Source organism: Sarcophilus harrisii, chromosome 4, assembly GCF_902635505.1.
Source record: "Sarcophilus harrisii chromosome 4, mSarHar1.11, whole genome shotgun sequence".
Classification (NCBI taxonomy): Eukaryota; Metazoa; Chordata; class Mammalia; order Dasyuromorphia; family Dasyuridae; genus Sarcophilus; species Sarcophilus harrisii.
The window spans coordinates 97,931,734-97,944,663 of record NC_045429.1 but is presented as its reverse complement, the minus strand read 5'-3'; the positions used below and the strand labels follow the sequence as shown (position 1 = coordinate 97,944,663).

The window sequence follows — 12,930 nt, the reverse complement described above, 5'->3', positions numbered from 1 at the left end:
GCTCTGCTTTTGCTAACAGTTTTATCAATTGCTTGGTTAAAAGTAGAAATATTACAATTATTAAATTTACAGATGACACAAAAAAGGCAGAGATATTTAACATCCTCAGTGACAAAATTAGATTTCTAAAAGATCTTGATTAGTTAGAATAAAGTTGAAAAATATGAAATATAAAATGCATAAATGCAAAGTGAGAGGAAACGTGTCATTTAGGATGGGGGATTGGAGTCCAGACAATATGAATTGAATGTGAATTTTGTGACCGTAATCACTTAACTTCTTAATATCACTTGGCAACTCTCTGACTATAAATTACAGATAAGTTTCTGGATCTGTGTAATGGATATATGGACTAGTGTGTCTTTACCCATTTCTCATAGGGGGTTTTGACCCCTATCTACTCTCTAAGTTCGTTTAATCACTCCAAAGTACTCTCACACTGGAAAGTCTGGGTTCCTGCAGAAGGATCACCATTATGTATGTGGAATTAGGTAGTTATATTTAAATTCTCTCAGAATCTTAGGGATAATCCTGTTATGAAGAAATATACTTCTGCTTCTTCTAGTTTTTGAGCACCCATTGATTTCACTTATTTATATGACCAAGCAATGATAATAATAAACTTTTAGATCTTAAATATAACAACAAGGCAAAAGCAGTAATGTGTTATACTACCACTGGCCCACATGCATTACAGTAGTTGCATGAATAATAAAATATGACACTATGTGTAGCCATGAGATATATTTTTCTACCTTGATATCTGTGGGAAGGACTGGCATACATCTACAGAAGCTTTCCAAGGAAATGTGAATGCCAAAAGCTTATGTGCTTAAAGTAACTCATGACTCTGAAACTATAATATTTGTTGTCCACTTTCAAGAACTAACCATAAAATTACCTTAATAAAGGAGATATCTGTGTTAAACAGATACTTCTGCTAAAATAAGTTGATTCACATAATAGTTTGACAAGTCACTGGGAATGAAGTCTAAGGCAAAGCAATTAGAACTAAGTGACTTTTCTGGTTCTTTGCTTCCAATCATTCCCCCTTCTCAAAGAAACATCATTAACTATACTATCACTTTTAGTTTCAAACTTAGATGATGCAGTTCTGAAATCTGCTCTTTCACTTGTATTTTCTTAGTATCCGGGATTTAAATTCTAGATCCTCTCTACAAATATCCCCACCTTATTTTATGATTTACAATCACATCTTCATATTTTGTTTATAATCAGATAAATTATATTTGTTTCATAATCATTCAACAGTTCTCGTGTCCGTATCTCTCTAGTATTGTGCTTGTTGAAATCAAAAGCGTTCCTAGCAGCAACCTCAGAATTTAGCAAGAAAGTAACTACATTTCAGAATAAGTGTAACCTAGAACTCTAGGCAACAAACTTTAAAGGGAAGGGGACAATGCATTTCAGCTGTAGGGGCTCCCCTAGTGGGTGTTCACTATTACTATGAAATCACAGCTCTTCTCCCAAGATGTAAAGGCTTGCACTTACGTTAAAAACAAAACAAAACAACTCCCCCGGGGGGGCAGCTAGGTGGTACAATGGATAGAGCATCAGCCATGGTGAAGTCAGGAAGACCTGAGTTCAAATGTGATCTCAGACACTTAATACTTCTTAGTTGTGTGACCCTGGGCAAGTCACTTAACCCAATTGCCTCAGCACAATAAAAAAAAAGTTTAACTTTACAAATACAAGATGGTAGAAACATGGGTAAATAGCAATTTGGAAAAAATATTGGGATTTTAGTGGACTGAAATCTTAATATAAACCAACAATATGTTAGAACAGCCAAGAAAGCAAAGAGAATCCTCAGTCACAGAAGAAAACTATTCTTTTCCTTCTCTTCTTCCTCCTCCTCTCCCTCTACAAATGCAGATTTTCAGGTATTTTCAGTTTACTTAAGAATTGTCTGGGAACAGTCAGAGTTATGATTTGCTCTGACTTGAATGTGGATCTTCTGACTTTTAGACTGATTCTTTCTCTACCATGCCATTTGTTGTTTCAGTTTATTTTAGCCATGTCTTGCTCTTCATGATCCTATGACTTTTGGCATAGGTCTCTTGGGGTTCTCTTGGGAAAGATACTGGAGTAGGTTGCCATTTCCTTTTTCAATTCATTTTACAAATGAGGAACCAAGGCAAACAAAATTAAGTTATTTGCCCAGAGTCACACTGCTAGTAAGCATCTGAGGCCAGATTTGAATGCAGTAAAATGAGTCTTCCTGATTCTAAGCCCAGTACTCTATCTTTTATACCACCTGGTTTTTCCCTAGTGTGCCATCACACCATACTACCTCTCAAAGGAGTTTCCAAGAAAAAGGGGTGGTAGTCCCATTGTTCTCTGCTTTGGTCAGACTACAGAGGGTATGTTGTGATCAATTCTGGGCATCACATTTTGGGGAAAGCATGGATAAATTGGAGAGCATCTCCAGTAGGACAACTAGGATGATAACTAGCTTCCTGTTCTTGTCATATGAAGATTGGTTAAAGAAATTGAAGATATTTAAACAGAAAAAGTACAAGACTTGCAGGAAAGTTGAAGGTAGGGAATATTAGCTGTTTGCAAGGTCTCTTCTGTGGAGAAGAGATTAACTGTTCTGATTGACTTCAAAGGACAGAACTAGAAGTATTTGAAAGCATTTGCAAAAGGATAAATTGAGGGGTTTTTTGAGGAAAAAATTCCCAACAATTGAAATCATACCAGAATGATGGTAGAGTGAGCTCTTATCACTTGAAGTTTGCCAACAAAGCCTCCATGACCAATTGTTGGGTACATTGGAGAGAGAATTCTTTTCCAAGTATCATTTAAACTCAGAGACCATGGAAGGTCTCTTTTCTCTCTGAAATTCTGTAATTCTATGACATTTTTGAGGGTGTCTAATACAAAAAAAAATCTTAGGTAGAAATAAGTTCCTGGAAAGACTGGAAAGTCCCCTCCCCCTCCCCCACATATATCTGTTTCTTTACTTTATAGTTATTATTTCAGTTATGAGGAATGTCATTGACTTAAGGGTCTCCAATATCTGTGACCTTTAACTGTACAAGTTGAAAGCAGAGAAGTGGATATTTGTCCGAAATTAGGAAGTTAAAAGAAAAGGGGGAGACCTATTCTGAGTTATTGTAAGAACTTGAGAGATCTCTCGTCCAAATTCTCTCCTTTTAGAAGGCTTTAGAAGCAGGAGGGAGGGGAAAGGAAGGCTTTTATTAAGCATCTGCTATGTGCCAGGTATTGTGCTAGGAAGTGGGTTTCCAAAAGCCAAAATAAAACAGTTCCTGCTCATCTTATCAGGGGAAATAAGATGTGCACATGTAAAAATATAGAAAGGAAGGAAGAAAATAAGGGATGGAAGAAGGAAGGAAGGAAGAAGAGAGGAAAAAAGGAAGAAAAAAGGAGGAAGGGAGGGAGAGGAAAAAGAAAAAGAGGAAGAGAGGGAGGAAGGAGAGAAAGAAGAAGGAAAAAAGGAAAAGGGAGAAAACAAGGAAGAAAAAAAGGAAAGGAGGAAGAAAGGAAGGGAGGAAAGAGAAGAAAAGAAGGAAGAAAGGAAAGAAGAAAGGAAGGTGGAGGGAAGAAAATATTTATTGCCTACCCTGTTCTAGGCATAGTGCTAAGTGCTTTACAAAAATTATATAATGTTATCCTCACAACAACCCTGGATGGTAGGTACTGGTTCACAGTTAAGGAAATTAAGGAAGGTGGAGGTTTGGTGACTCACATAGCCAATAAGAATCCGAGGTTAAATTTGAACTTGTCTCCTAACTTCCCTCCCTCCTTTCCTCCTCCCCTCCCCAGCTTGTTTATATAAAATAACTACTCTGGTTACACTAACAACCTGAGAAAAAGGCATCAGCAAATTCTCATGTAGAAGATGGTGTTGCAGTTTGAAGGAAACTAATGATTTTGAGAGGCAGAAGTGATTGAAGAATCCATTCCTGGCACTGAAGCTAGCCTGTGCAAAGGCAAAGTGACAGGTGAAAGAATGCTGCAGTATGGGAGGAATATCGAGGGGGCTGGTTTGGCTGGACTATAGAACATGTGAAGGGGAGCACTAGGTCATCCCTCTGGGAAGGTAGTTTGGAGGCAAGGCTTGGATAGCTCCAATTGCCAACCAGAGAAGATTGGATTTGACCTGAGAGATAATCTGGAGTCACAGGTGGGTTGACATAGCCAGATGTGTGCTTTAGGGATATTGCTTTGGCAGACAGTGGAGGATGAATTCAATCTGGACCGAGTTCTGGTTACCATATATCAAGAAGAATATTGATTAAACTGGACCTCATTCAGGAGGGTGATTGGGATGGAAACTATATCTTATGAGGATGAGTGAAAGAAACTGAGGGTGTTTTAGCCCGAAAAAGAGAAGAATTACATCAGGGGAAGGGAGTAGGAGGGAGGGGAAAGGAAGGATATGATTGCTGTGTTCAGTTCTTTGTGAAAGATCACATGTATTCTGCTCGATCCAAGACAGCAGAACCAGGTGGAAGTTTCAGAGAGATTGGTTTTAGTGTAAGGAAAACTTTGCAGAGAATTATAGGTATCCCTAAGTGGAGTGGACTGTAATCTAAGCCAACTTTACAAGCTGGAAGACAAGCTAAAGGGAAAGATAAATTTCCTCCATTTTTTGTCAGGGCTCCTGGAATGAGTTATTTCCTTAGGGTTTAAAGAAGGCTTTTCCCTTTTCAAGATCTCCATATAAAAATGTAAGCATTAAGAAAATTATTATGTCCACAATGAAAAATTGGGTTATCTCACTGTATTCTACTCTGTCCAGACCACATCTGTGTTGTGAATGGAGAGCCATGTTTTAAGAAGTGTGTTGAAAAACTGGTTCTCATTCAGAAATAGTCATTCAGCATTGGAGGCTATGCCATGTGAGGACAGCTGCCATCTGCCATCTTTAGTATTGGGAAGTTGGTTCTTTTTGTCCTTAGAAGGCAGAATTGCCTTCTTCTAAGGATTATGGGTGGATGTTGATGGGAGGAAGATTTTATTTCGATGCAAAGAAAAACTTCCTAACAATTAGTTGTGCTCACAAGTGGGATAGGTTGCCTTGGGAGGTTATAATTTCCTTAATACTGGAAATCTCTGATGGTGGTAGTAGTAATAGGTGTAATAGTTAAACCCTCTGTTTCTTTCCAGAGAAATCTCTCTATCTAGAAACTCTGCTAAATGCTTTACAATTGTTATCCCATTTGATCCTCATAGTTGGATCATAGGTGCTATTATTTCTCCCATTTTACAGTTAAAGAAACTGAGGCAGAGATTAAATTATGTGTCCAGGTTACATAGCTAAATAAATATCTAGGGTCAAATTTTAATTTTTTAAAATCAGATTTTAATTCAGAGCTTCCTGACTCTGTGTACTCCTAGCATTCTATCTGCTGTGCAACCTAGCTGCCAGATAAGAGCCTAATGACTACTTGTTAGGGATATTGTAGAGAAGATTCCTGTTCAGATACTTTTGGGCTAGGGTCTGTCTTGTCCAATTCTTGTTAGGAGAGGGTCTACGAAAATGCACATATTCATGAGAGGGATAATGCCTATTACTAGATTAGTAAGTGAGGATTGGCTGTTGTTTGTGTGTCTTGAAGAGGACCATGAAATCAGAAAGGTGACATGCAAGTGAATTAGATTTAAGTAAGAAAGAGCTGTGCAAGGTCGCTTTCCTCACTGTTTCCTCCAGGGACATCTTTTTTTTTTTTTTTTAATTTAATAGCCTTTTATTTACAGGATATAAACATGGGTAACTTTACAGCATTAACAATTGCCAAACCTCTTGTTCCAATTTTTCACCTCTTATTCCCCCCCCACCCCCTCCCCTAGATGGCAGGATGACCAGTAGATGTTAAATATATTAAAATATAAATTAGATACACAATAAGTATACCCGACCAAAACGTTATTTTGCTGTAGAAAAAGAATCAGACTCTGAAATATTGTACAATTAGCTTGTGAAGGAAATCAAAAATGCAGGTGTGCATAAATATAGGGATTGGGAATTCAATGTAATGGTTTTTAGTCATCTCCCAGAGTTCTTTTTCTGGGCATAGCTAGTTCAGTTCATTACTGCTCCATTAGAAATGATTTGGTTGATCTCGTTGCTGAGGATGGCCTGGTCCATCAGAACTGGTCATCATATAGTATTGTTGTTGAAGTATATAATGATCTCCTGGTCCTGCTCATTTCACTCAGCATCAGTTCGTGTAAGTCTCTCCAGGCCTTTCTGAAATCATCCTGTTGGTCATTTCTTACAGAACAGTAATATTCCATAATTTTCATATACCACAATTTATTCAGCCATTCTCCAACTGATGGACATCCATTCAGTTTCCAGTTTCTAGCCACTACAAAAAGGGCTGCCACAAACATTCGTGCACATACAGGTCCCTTTCCCTTCTTTATAATCTCTTTGGGATATAATCCCAGTAGTAACACTGCTGGATCAAAGGGTATGCACAGTTTGATAACTTTTTGAGCATAGTTCCAAACTACTCTCCAAAATGGTTGGATTCGTTCACAACTCCACCAACAATGCATCAATGTCCCAGTTTTCCCGCATCCCCTCCAACAATCATCATTATTTTTTCCTGTCATCTTAGCCAATCTGACAGGTGTGTAGTGGTATCTTAGAGTTGTCTTAATTTGCATTTCTCTGATTAATAATGACTTGGAGCATCTTTTCATATGACTAGAAATAGTTTCAATTTCATCATCTGAGAATTGTCTGTTCATATCCTTTGACCATTTTTCAATTCCTCCAGGGACATCTGGGTCCAATGGCCAGATATAGATCAGAATGACTGGAGATGACCCTGGATGCAGTGGGAGACCTTGACTTTTTTAAGCCAAGGTCTTCAACAGATTTCAGTTCAACTGAGGCCACATCCATTTAGTGATTGGCTAGGCTCTTTGGAAAAGAGGAAATGAATTACATTAAAAAGGTGGGAGAACAGATCAGGAGGCTTCTTGAAGACCAGATGGGAATCCCCAAAGGGAGATTTCCATTTATTTTTACAATTTGACCTTGAGTTCATCCATATGCCATTTTTAGATGCTGAAGGATTTATTTATATGTGACAATAACAGCCATGTCATGAACACTTTTTGGAACCTTTTAGAGAAGGATGGTGGAAGGAGAAACCATAACTGAACTGATCCTATCTTGTCTTGTTTGCTTCTTTTTAGTATATTCCCATTAGGCAGTTCTCATCTCCTTCCCATGCCCAATTCTCCGTTTCCTCAGGCAATCTTGTAATAAGCATTGACCAATTTATCGTCTGTTATTATGTCTAGCCCTTGGAATGTCCTCCCTTCTTATCTTTGCTCCTGTCTTACCCTGGTTTTCTTCAAAGCTCAAGTCAAATCCTGCCTTTTGAAAGAAGGCAGTATCTCCAAATGCAAGTACCTGCCCTGAAATTATCCCAAATTGACCCTGTATCACAGAATTAATTCTCATTTGTACATAGTTTCTCCCCTTGTTGTTTGCCCTTCATTCTTGAAGAGGACCATGACATCAGGGGGGTGATGTCAGGACATGAAAGTGAATTGGATTTAAGTGAGGAAGGGTTGTACAAGGTTACTTATCTCACTTCCCCTCCAGAATCATCTGGGTCCAGTGGAAATGTCTCCCCTCAGTCTAAGGTCTCTCCATATAGAATGTAAGCTTAAGAATAGGGGGTGTCTTTTGCCTTTTTTTCCCTCCCTATCTTCAGTGCTTAACACAGTGTCTGGCACATGGTTACTTAAATATTTGTTGACTGAACTCCTCTATCTGGAGCTTCTTATAGTATATGTTGTGGTATATATGTATTATATGTGAGATGTTGTGCCAAATCTAATTTCTGCCAGAATTCTTCAGTTGTTCTAGCAGTTTTTGTTAAATAAGAAGTCCTTAACCCAGTAGTTTCTGGATTGGGATTATTGAACACTAAGCTATTATATTTGACTCTGTGCATGCAAATTCTTTATAATAGTAGATTGCATTTACATGGCACTTAGTAGATGCTAGGTTTTATTTGCTTTACAAATATTATTTTATGTTTAGAAGAATTGTACATGTTTAATCTATATTGGATTTCTTATTATCTAGGGAAGGAAGGAAGAAGGGAGGGAGGAAGAAAAATTTGGAACACAAGGTTTTGCAAGGGTGAATGTTTGCATTTTGCATCTTTGCATTTTGAAAAAGAAAAGGCTATTATTAAAATGTTTTTTAAAGCCCAAAGAACCCAAATATTATTTCATTTGATCTTCACAGAAATCCTGTGAGGTGCTATGATTATTTCCATTGTACAGAGAAAGGCAAAAAAAAGTTAATTGATTTGCCCAGAAGCTCACTATTAGTAAGTATCTGAGGCTGAGTTTGAATTCGGGTCTTCTTAATTCTAGGCTTAGTGCCTTATCTGTTGCACCTGCCTTTTTAAAAGAGCTAGAAGATTCAGAGAGGACTATGTGACTCTCATAGTTTCCCTCTGAAGTCAAGAACCCCTGTTCATGTCTATAAGAGCTTTGTCTACAGTAATGATACAAATATCCTCAGCATCCATTTTGCTCTATCTCCATTTCCATCCTATTCCCATCCATGATTCTTTCAAGGCCTGGAAAGTTGGCTCTAGGGATAATACTAGGTTCTTGCTCAGCCGGCACCAAGTTGAAAGTGATCTTTCTTCTCAAATTTCCTTAGAGTTTTTCTTCGATCAAATTTTCTTCTGGATTTCTTCTTTGCCTCCATGACATTCTACCTTGTAGCTTGCTTATTCGTACACTTATTACATCTCTTTTATTTAGTTCTTGGAGCATGAGGAGCTGCCATTTTCCATCTTTGCCTCTTGAGGCACAGCATGGAGCCTGGTATACAATAGGCTTTTAGATGTAGCTAGATGACTCAGGAGATAGAGCACTAGGCCTGGACAAGACAATTAATCTCTGCCTTCCTTAATTTTTTCATCTCTAAAATGGGGATAACAATACCTCCTAGTTCCCAAGGTTGTTGTGAGGATAAAAATGAAGTAATATTTATAAAATTCATTGCAAACCTCAAGGCTCTGTGTAAATTCTAGCTATTATTCCATAAATACTAGCTGTTGCTTAACAGATAGCTATGGAATTAAATTGCAAATAGCTCTGGATAAGCCATCTTGACTGATAATTTAATTGTGGGGCTCCTGGACCTAAATGAGAGAAGATAACTAGTAAGGGAGACCCCTGAGATTCTTTTTCTTTTTCCTCACTGTACCTTTCTGGGCCATTGAAGAGGTAATTTAACTTTTATACTTTAACCAAAGGCTGTGAGAGACCTCTTTGACTTGAAAAGAGGATATTTTCTTCTTTCAAGGGAAGAGAAATAATTTTCCTCATGTGCCAGCCCTAGTTCTCCTCCTTCTGTGAAGATAAGTTTTATTTTCTTCCCCTCCTAATGAAAATAGAGCAAAACCAAGCTGTATATTCAGGGGGGAACCAGGCCAGGAAGCTTTGTGTGGGGGTGACATGGCAGTACCAGAATTGCTCTTATAGAAAGGAAGTAATTAACTTTTTGAGCAAGCAAGGAGAACAAAGAAAAAGTATCTCCAGCTATATGATACCCAGTTCTTAGTACAGAGGGGCTAGGAGTTGGTATTGAGAGATCCAGGCTTCAGTGGGCCCTCTGCAGCCCCACATTCATGATAAGGCATTTGTGGAAAGGAAAGGTGGAGGGATTCTTAAGGGGGACATTGGCCCTTTTATCAGCCAGTGGTATTTCCTTTTCTCCCTCAGCTCTTGCTGAATGAAGAACATAATAAGGTCTCAGAGCAAAAACTAAGAGATTGTTATTTGGATCAAAGATTTAGAAAGGAACCTCAAAAGGCCAAATCTTTCATTTTACAGATGTGGCAACTGAGGCCCAAGACATTTATTTACTTGCTCAATGTCACACAGATAGTATGTGGCAGGACCTTTTTGAGGAATTAGATGCTCCAAGTAAATAGGTAGTTTGTGACCATTTAGAATGGTATGCTGAAGCTGATTTGGAACTGTCATTCCCTCCTCCTACCTAAATCCTTCTGTTTGAGCCCCAAACTGGTTCTTTGTTCCTTTTCAAAATAGGTGATATAATGGTTAGGGTGAGTGGGGGCTGGGGGGGGGGGTTAAATCAGAAAGACTTGAATTTAAATGTAGCCTCTTCACATGATTATTGTAAAAACCACCTCTTCATTCATTAAACTCTTGTTCCCAGAAGGGCTGGGCAAATTGAGATGTTTGTAAAACACTTAGCACAGTGCTTGGCACATGATAGGTCCTCTATAAATGATATCAATTAATATTGCTGTTAATTATGAATTCCCATACACAAAAGTAATAAAACATAGTAACATTATACTCAATAAACTCAATCCAGAAACTACTAGGTTAAGGACTCCCTGTTTGACAAAAATTGTTAGGATAACTGGGAAGAAGTAGGGCAGAAATTAGGTTTAGTTCAACATCTCACATAAAACATATATATAACACTATTTCGTCTCAGAAGAGAGAGTTATAACATGATGTAAAGCCATTATAAAATGTTTATATAAATCAGTTATAAAATATAAAACCCCTGCCCCAGTCTCCCAACAATAGGATGAATTAACTGCTCGATAGAGTTATTTAACAGGGTATAATTTAAATGCTTTTGAAGGTTGAGCTCATTTGAAATCAGGCTACCTCGTTCCCTGGACAGGGAGAAATCAGGCATTTTGCTGCCTTGGTTATGAAGTTCTCTGAACCAACTTCTATCTTCAAAGAATAATATTAGCGACTCCCCCTTGATGTTTGCTATGTCATCACAGATTTTACCTTGACAGCTGTCCGTGATGTCAATAGAATGTTTGATGCTGTTGGGAAAAAAAAAAACAAAACAAAACCGAAACCAGCAGGAGCTACTGTGGCCCATCACCCCCAAGGAGCGGGATGAGCTGACATTGAGTCAATATGGATTTAAATTGGGAATCAGGAAGAACTTGCTGACATTATGAGCCCCATCTGTGATCATGAAGAACCAGTGAGATACTTGGGAGCAGGGGAGGGGAGTGCTCCGTCCTATCTGGAGGCAGGGGAAGAGGATCGATTTAGAAGGGCTTTTGTCCCAAGGATCTGGGAAATATCAAGAAAATGAGGTGGATGTAGAACCATTATCGGACTACTGAGAATTCAGGGGAATAAAGGACTTTCATATGAACTTGCCTGCTTCTATGTAGATTTTGATCACCGGCTGGAATTTCTCATCTTGCATCTGGGAAGATTTTCAAGAATAAACACCAGGCCCGTCTCCCTCTCTTCTCCCTTTTGCTCCCCTCTTCCCCTAGATGCTCCGGGAGGAAGCTTCTTATCCATTTTCCTTGAAGCCAGGACCAGGGTTCCCTCCACCAACTCCTAACCTCCACCATCCCTATTCCCGGACCGGAAGCCTGCTGGTATTCCCTCTCATTAGTTCTATAATCAAGTCTTGGGAAGAGCAACCTGGTGTAGTTTCCAAAGGGAACTTGTCATTGAGGAGATGATTACAGCCGCCTCTTCATTAATTAAGCCTCTGTTGCCATAGAAGGGCTGGGCAGACTAAGGGGGGAGACTTATTCAATCAATCCCATCTCCCTGGGCGGGTGCAGCAACCACAGCAGCAGCAGCAGCAGCAAATGAACCCAGAGTTCCTTTAACCCCTGTGGCTCCAGGATCCTCCCAGACATCAGAAAAGCATCCCTGGTTTTCCTGCCTAACGGGGTGCCACGATCCTGGCCAAGGTGGAAGAGGTGGAGAGGACGTCTCTTTCTTGCAGTTAAAGAGCTGGCATGAGTTTCTGCCATGCAGGCTAGAATGCAGCTTCTATCCCCGCCGCCCTCCTGCCTCTTTCAGTGTCATTAGCTCATCGAGGTCCAGCCGCCTGGAAGTTGTACACCTGCTCTGTATGTGTGTGTGTGTGTGTGTGTGTGTGTGCACTTGTGAGTGTGTGTCTACTTCAGCGTTTTTTCCTTGGGGACCTGAACTGGGATGATTATATCCTCTTTTCTCTTGGTGTACCTCCTGCATGTCTCCAACCTTCAGGCATTTAAGCAGAATGCTGAAAAAACAGCAGGCCTGGTAGAATACCCCCTGAGCACCCCTTTTCTCCACCAAGGGAAAGCATCCCACTCTGTTCCTCAAGAGTTGGGAGCTGGGAAGGTGGGGTCCATTCAGCAGAATCCATGTGGCTCTCCCGTGGCCCTGGAATGCGACCGTGGACCAGGGCATGTGGCTGGAGGACTTCCCTCCCAGAGGGCTGTTAGGCTCAGGGGGCCAGTGAAACTAAGATTGCCGGCTTGGCTACAGAGCTGCTCAGGAAGATGTTGAAGTTTCGGGCTGACCGGAGAGTCAGGTAGGGCTTGCTTATCCCCCCCTCCCTGCACTTGGTGTGAGGGAAAGCCAGAGCTGAGGAAAGCTGAAGGGGGCTGGGCTGACCCAGGGGGCAACCCAGCCCATTTGGGTCCTAGGAAAGGAGGGTGGGGGGCCTGTAGGGGTTGAATCGGGGAAGAGGATGGTGGTTAGGTCAATGGTTGCTGCATTGCAGTGTTTATGAAGGAGAAACTTCATCTGGAATCGGTATAGCTGGGACAAGGGAGAGGACATTACTTGGGAAAGTTGGTGGGTGGGAAAGTCAGAGGTACGAAGAGAATTGTCCTTTTCTGAACTGCTCAGGAAGAATGGAGGAGATGTGTGTGTGTGTGTGTGTGTGTGTGTGTGTGTGTGTTCGTGTGTGTTCCCATAAGGAATATGCAGAGCAGGAAGGGCTGGGAGACAACTCCTGGGCAGAGAAAACTGGTCCCAAGTTGCTCCTTTGTGCTGCAAATGATAGAGAGCTCCGCTTCCCAAGAACTCCTGCTATTATGTTCTCCCCTTTTTGGTGGAGGAAGGAATAAGGAGAAATTT

The 12,930-nt window shown here is 40.1% G+C and overlaps 1 protein-coding gene across 13 annotated transcripts in view; it reads left to right on the top strand.

Moving 5' to 3' along the window:
- PLEKHA6 (pleckstrin homology domain containing A6) overlaps nucleotides 1-12,930 on the top strand; it is a 180,753-nt gene that overhangs the window by 109,971 nt on the left and 57,852 nt on the right. For 3 of the 13 annotated variants that reach the window (XM_031937193.1, XM_031937192.1, XM_031937191.1), the window contains exon 1: nucleotides 10,304-12,379. The exons of 3 other annotated variants lie outside the window; for them this stretch is intronic. In XM_031937193.1, the coding sequence (XP_031793053.1) occupies nucleotides 12,348-12,379 (32 nt within the window). In that variant the 5' untranslated portion in view covers nucleotides 10,304-12,347. Of the gene's footprint in view, nucleotides 1-10,297; nucleotides 12,380-12,930 lie in introns of those variants that run through there. 7 more of the 13 variants (XM_031937194.1, XM_031937190.1, XM_031937201.1 and 4 more) reach the window with 5 other exon arrangements.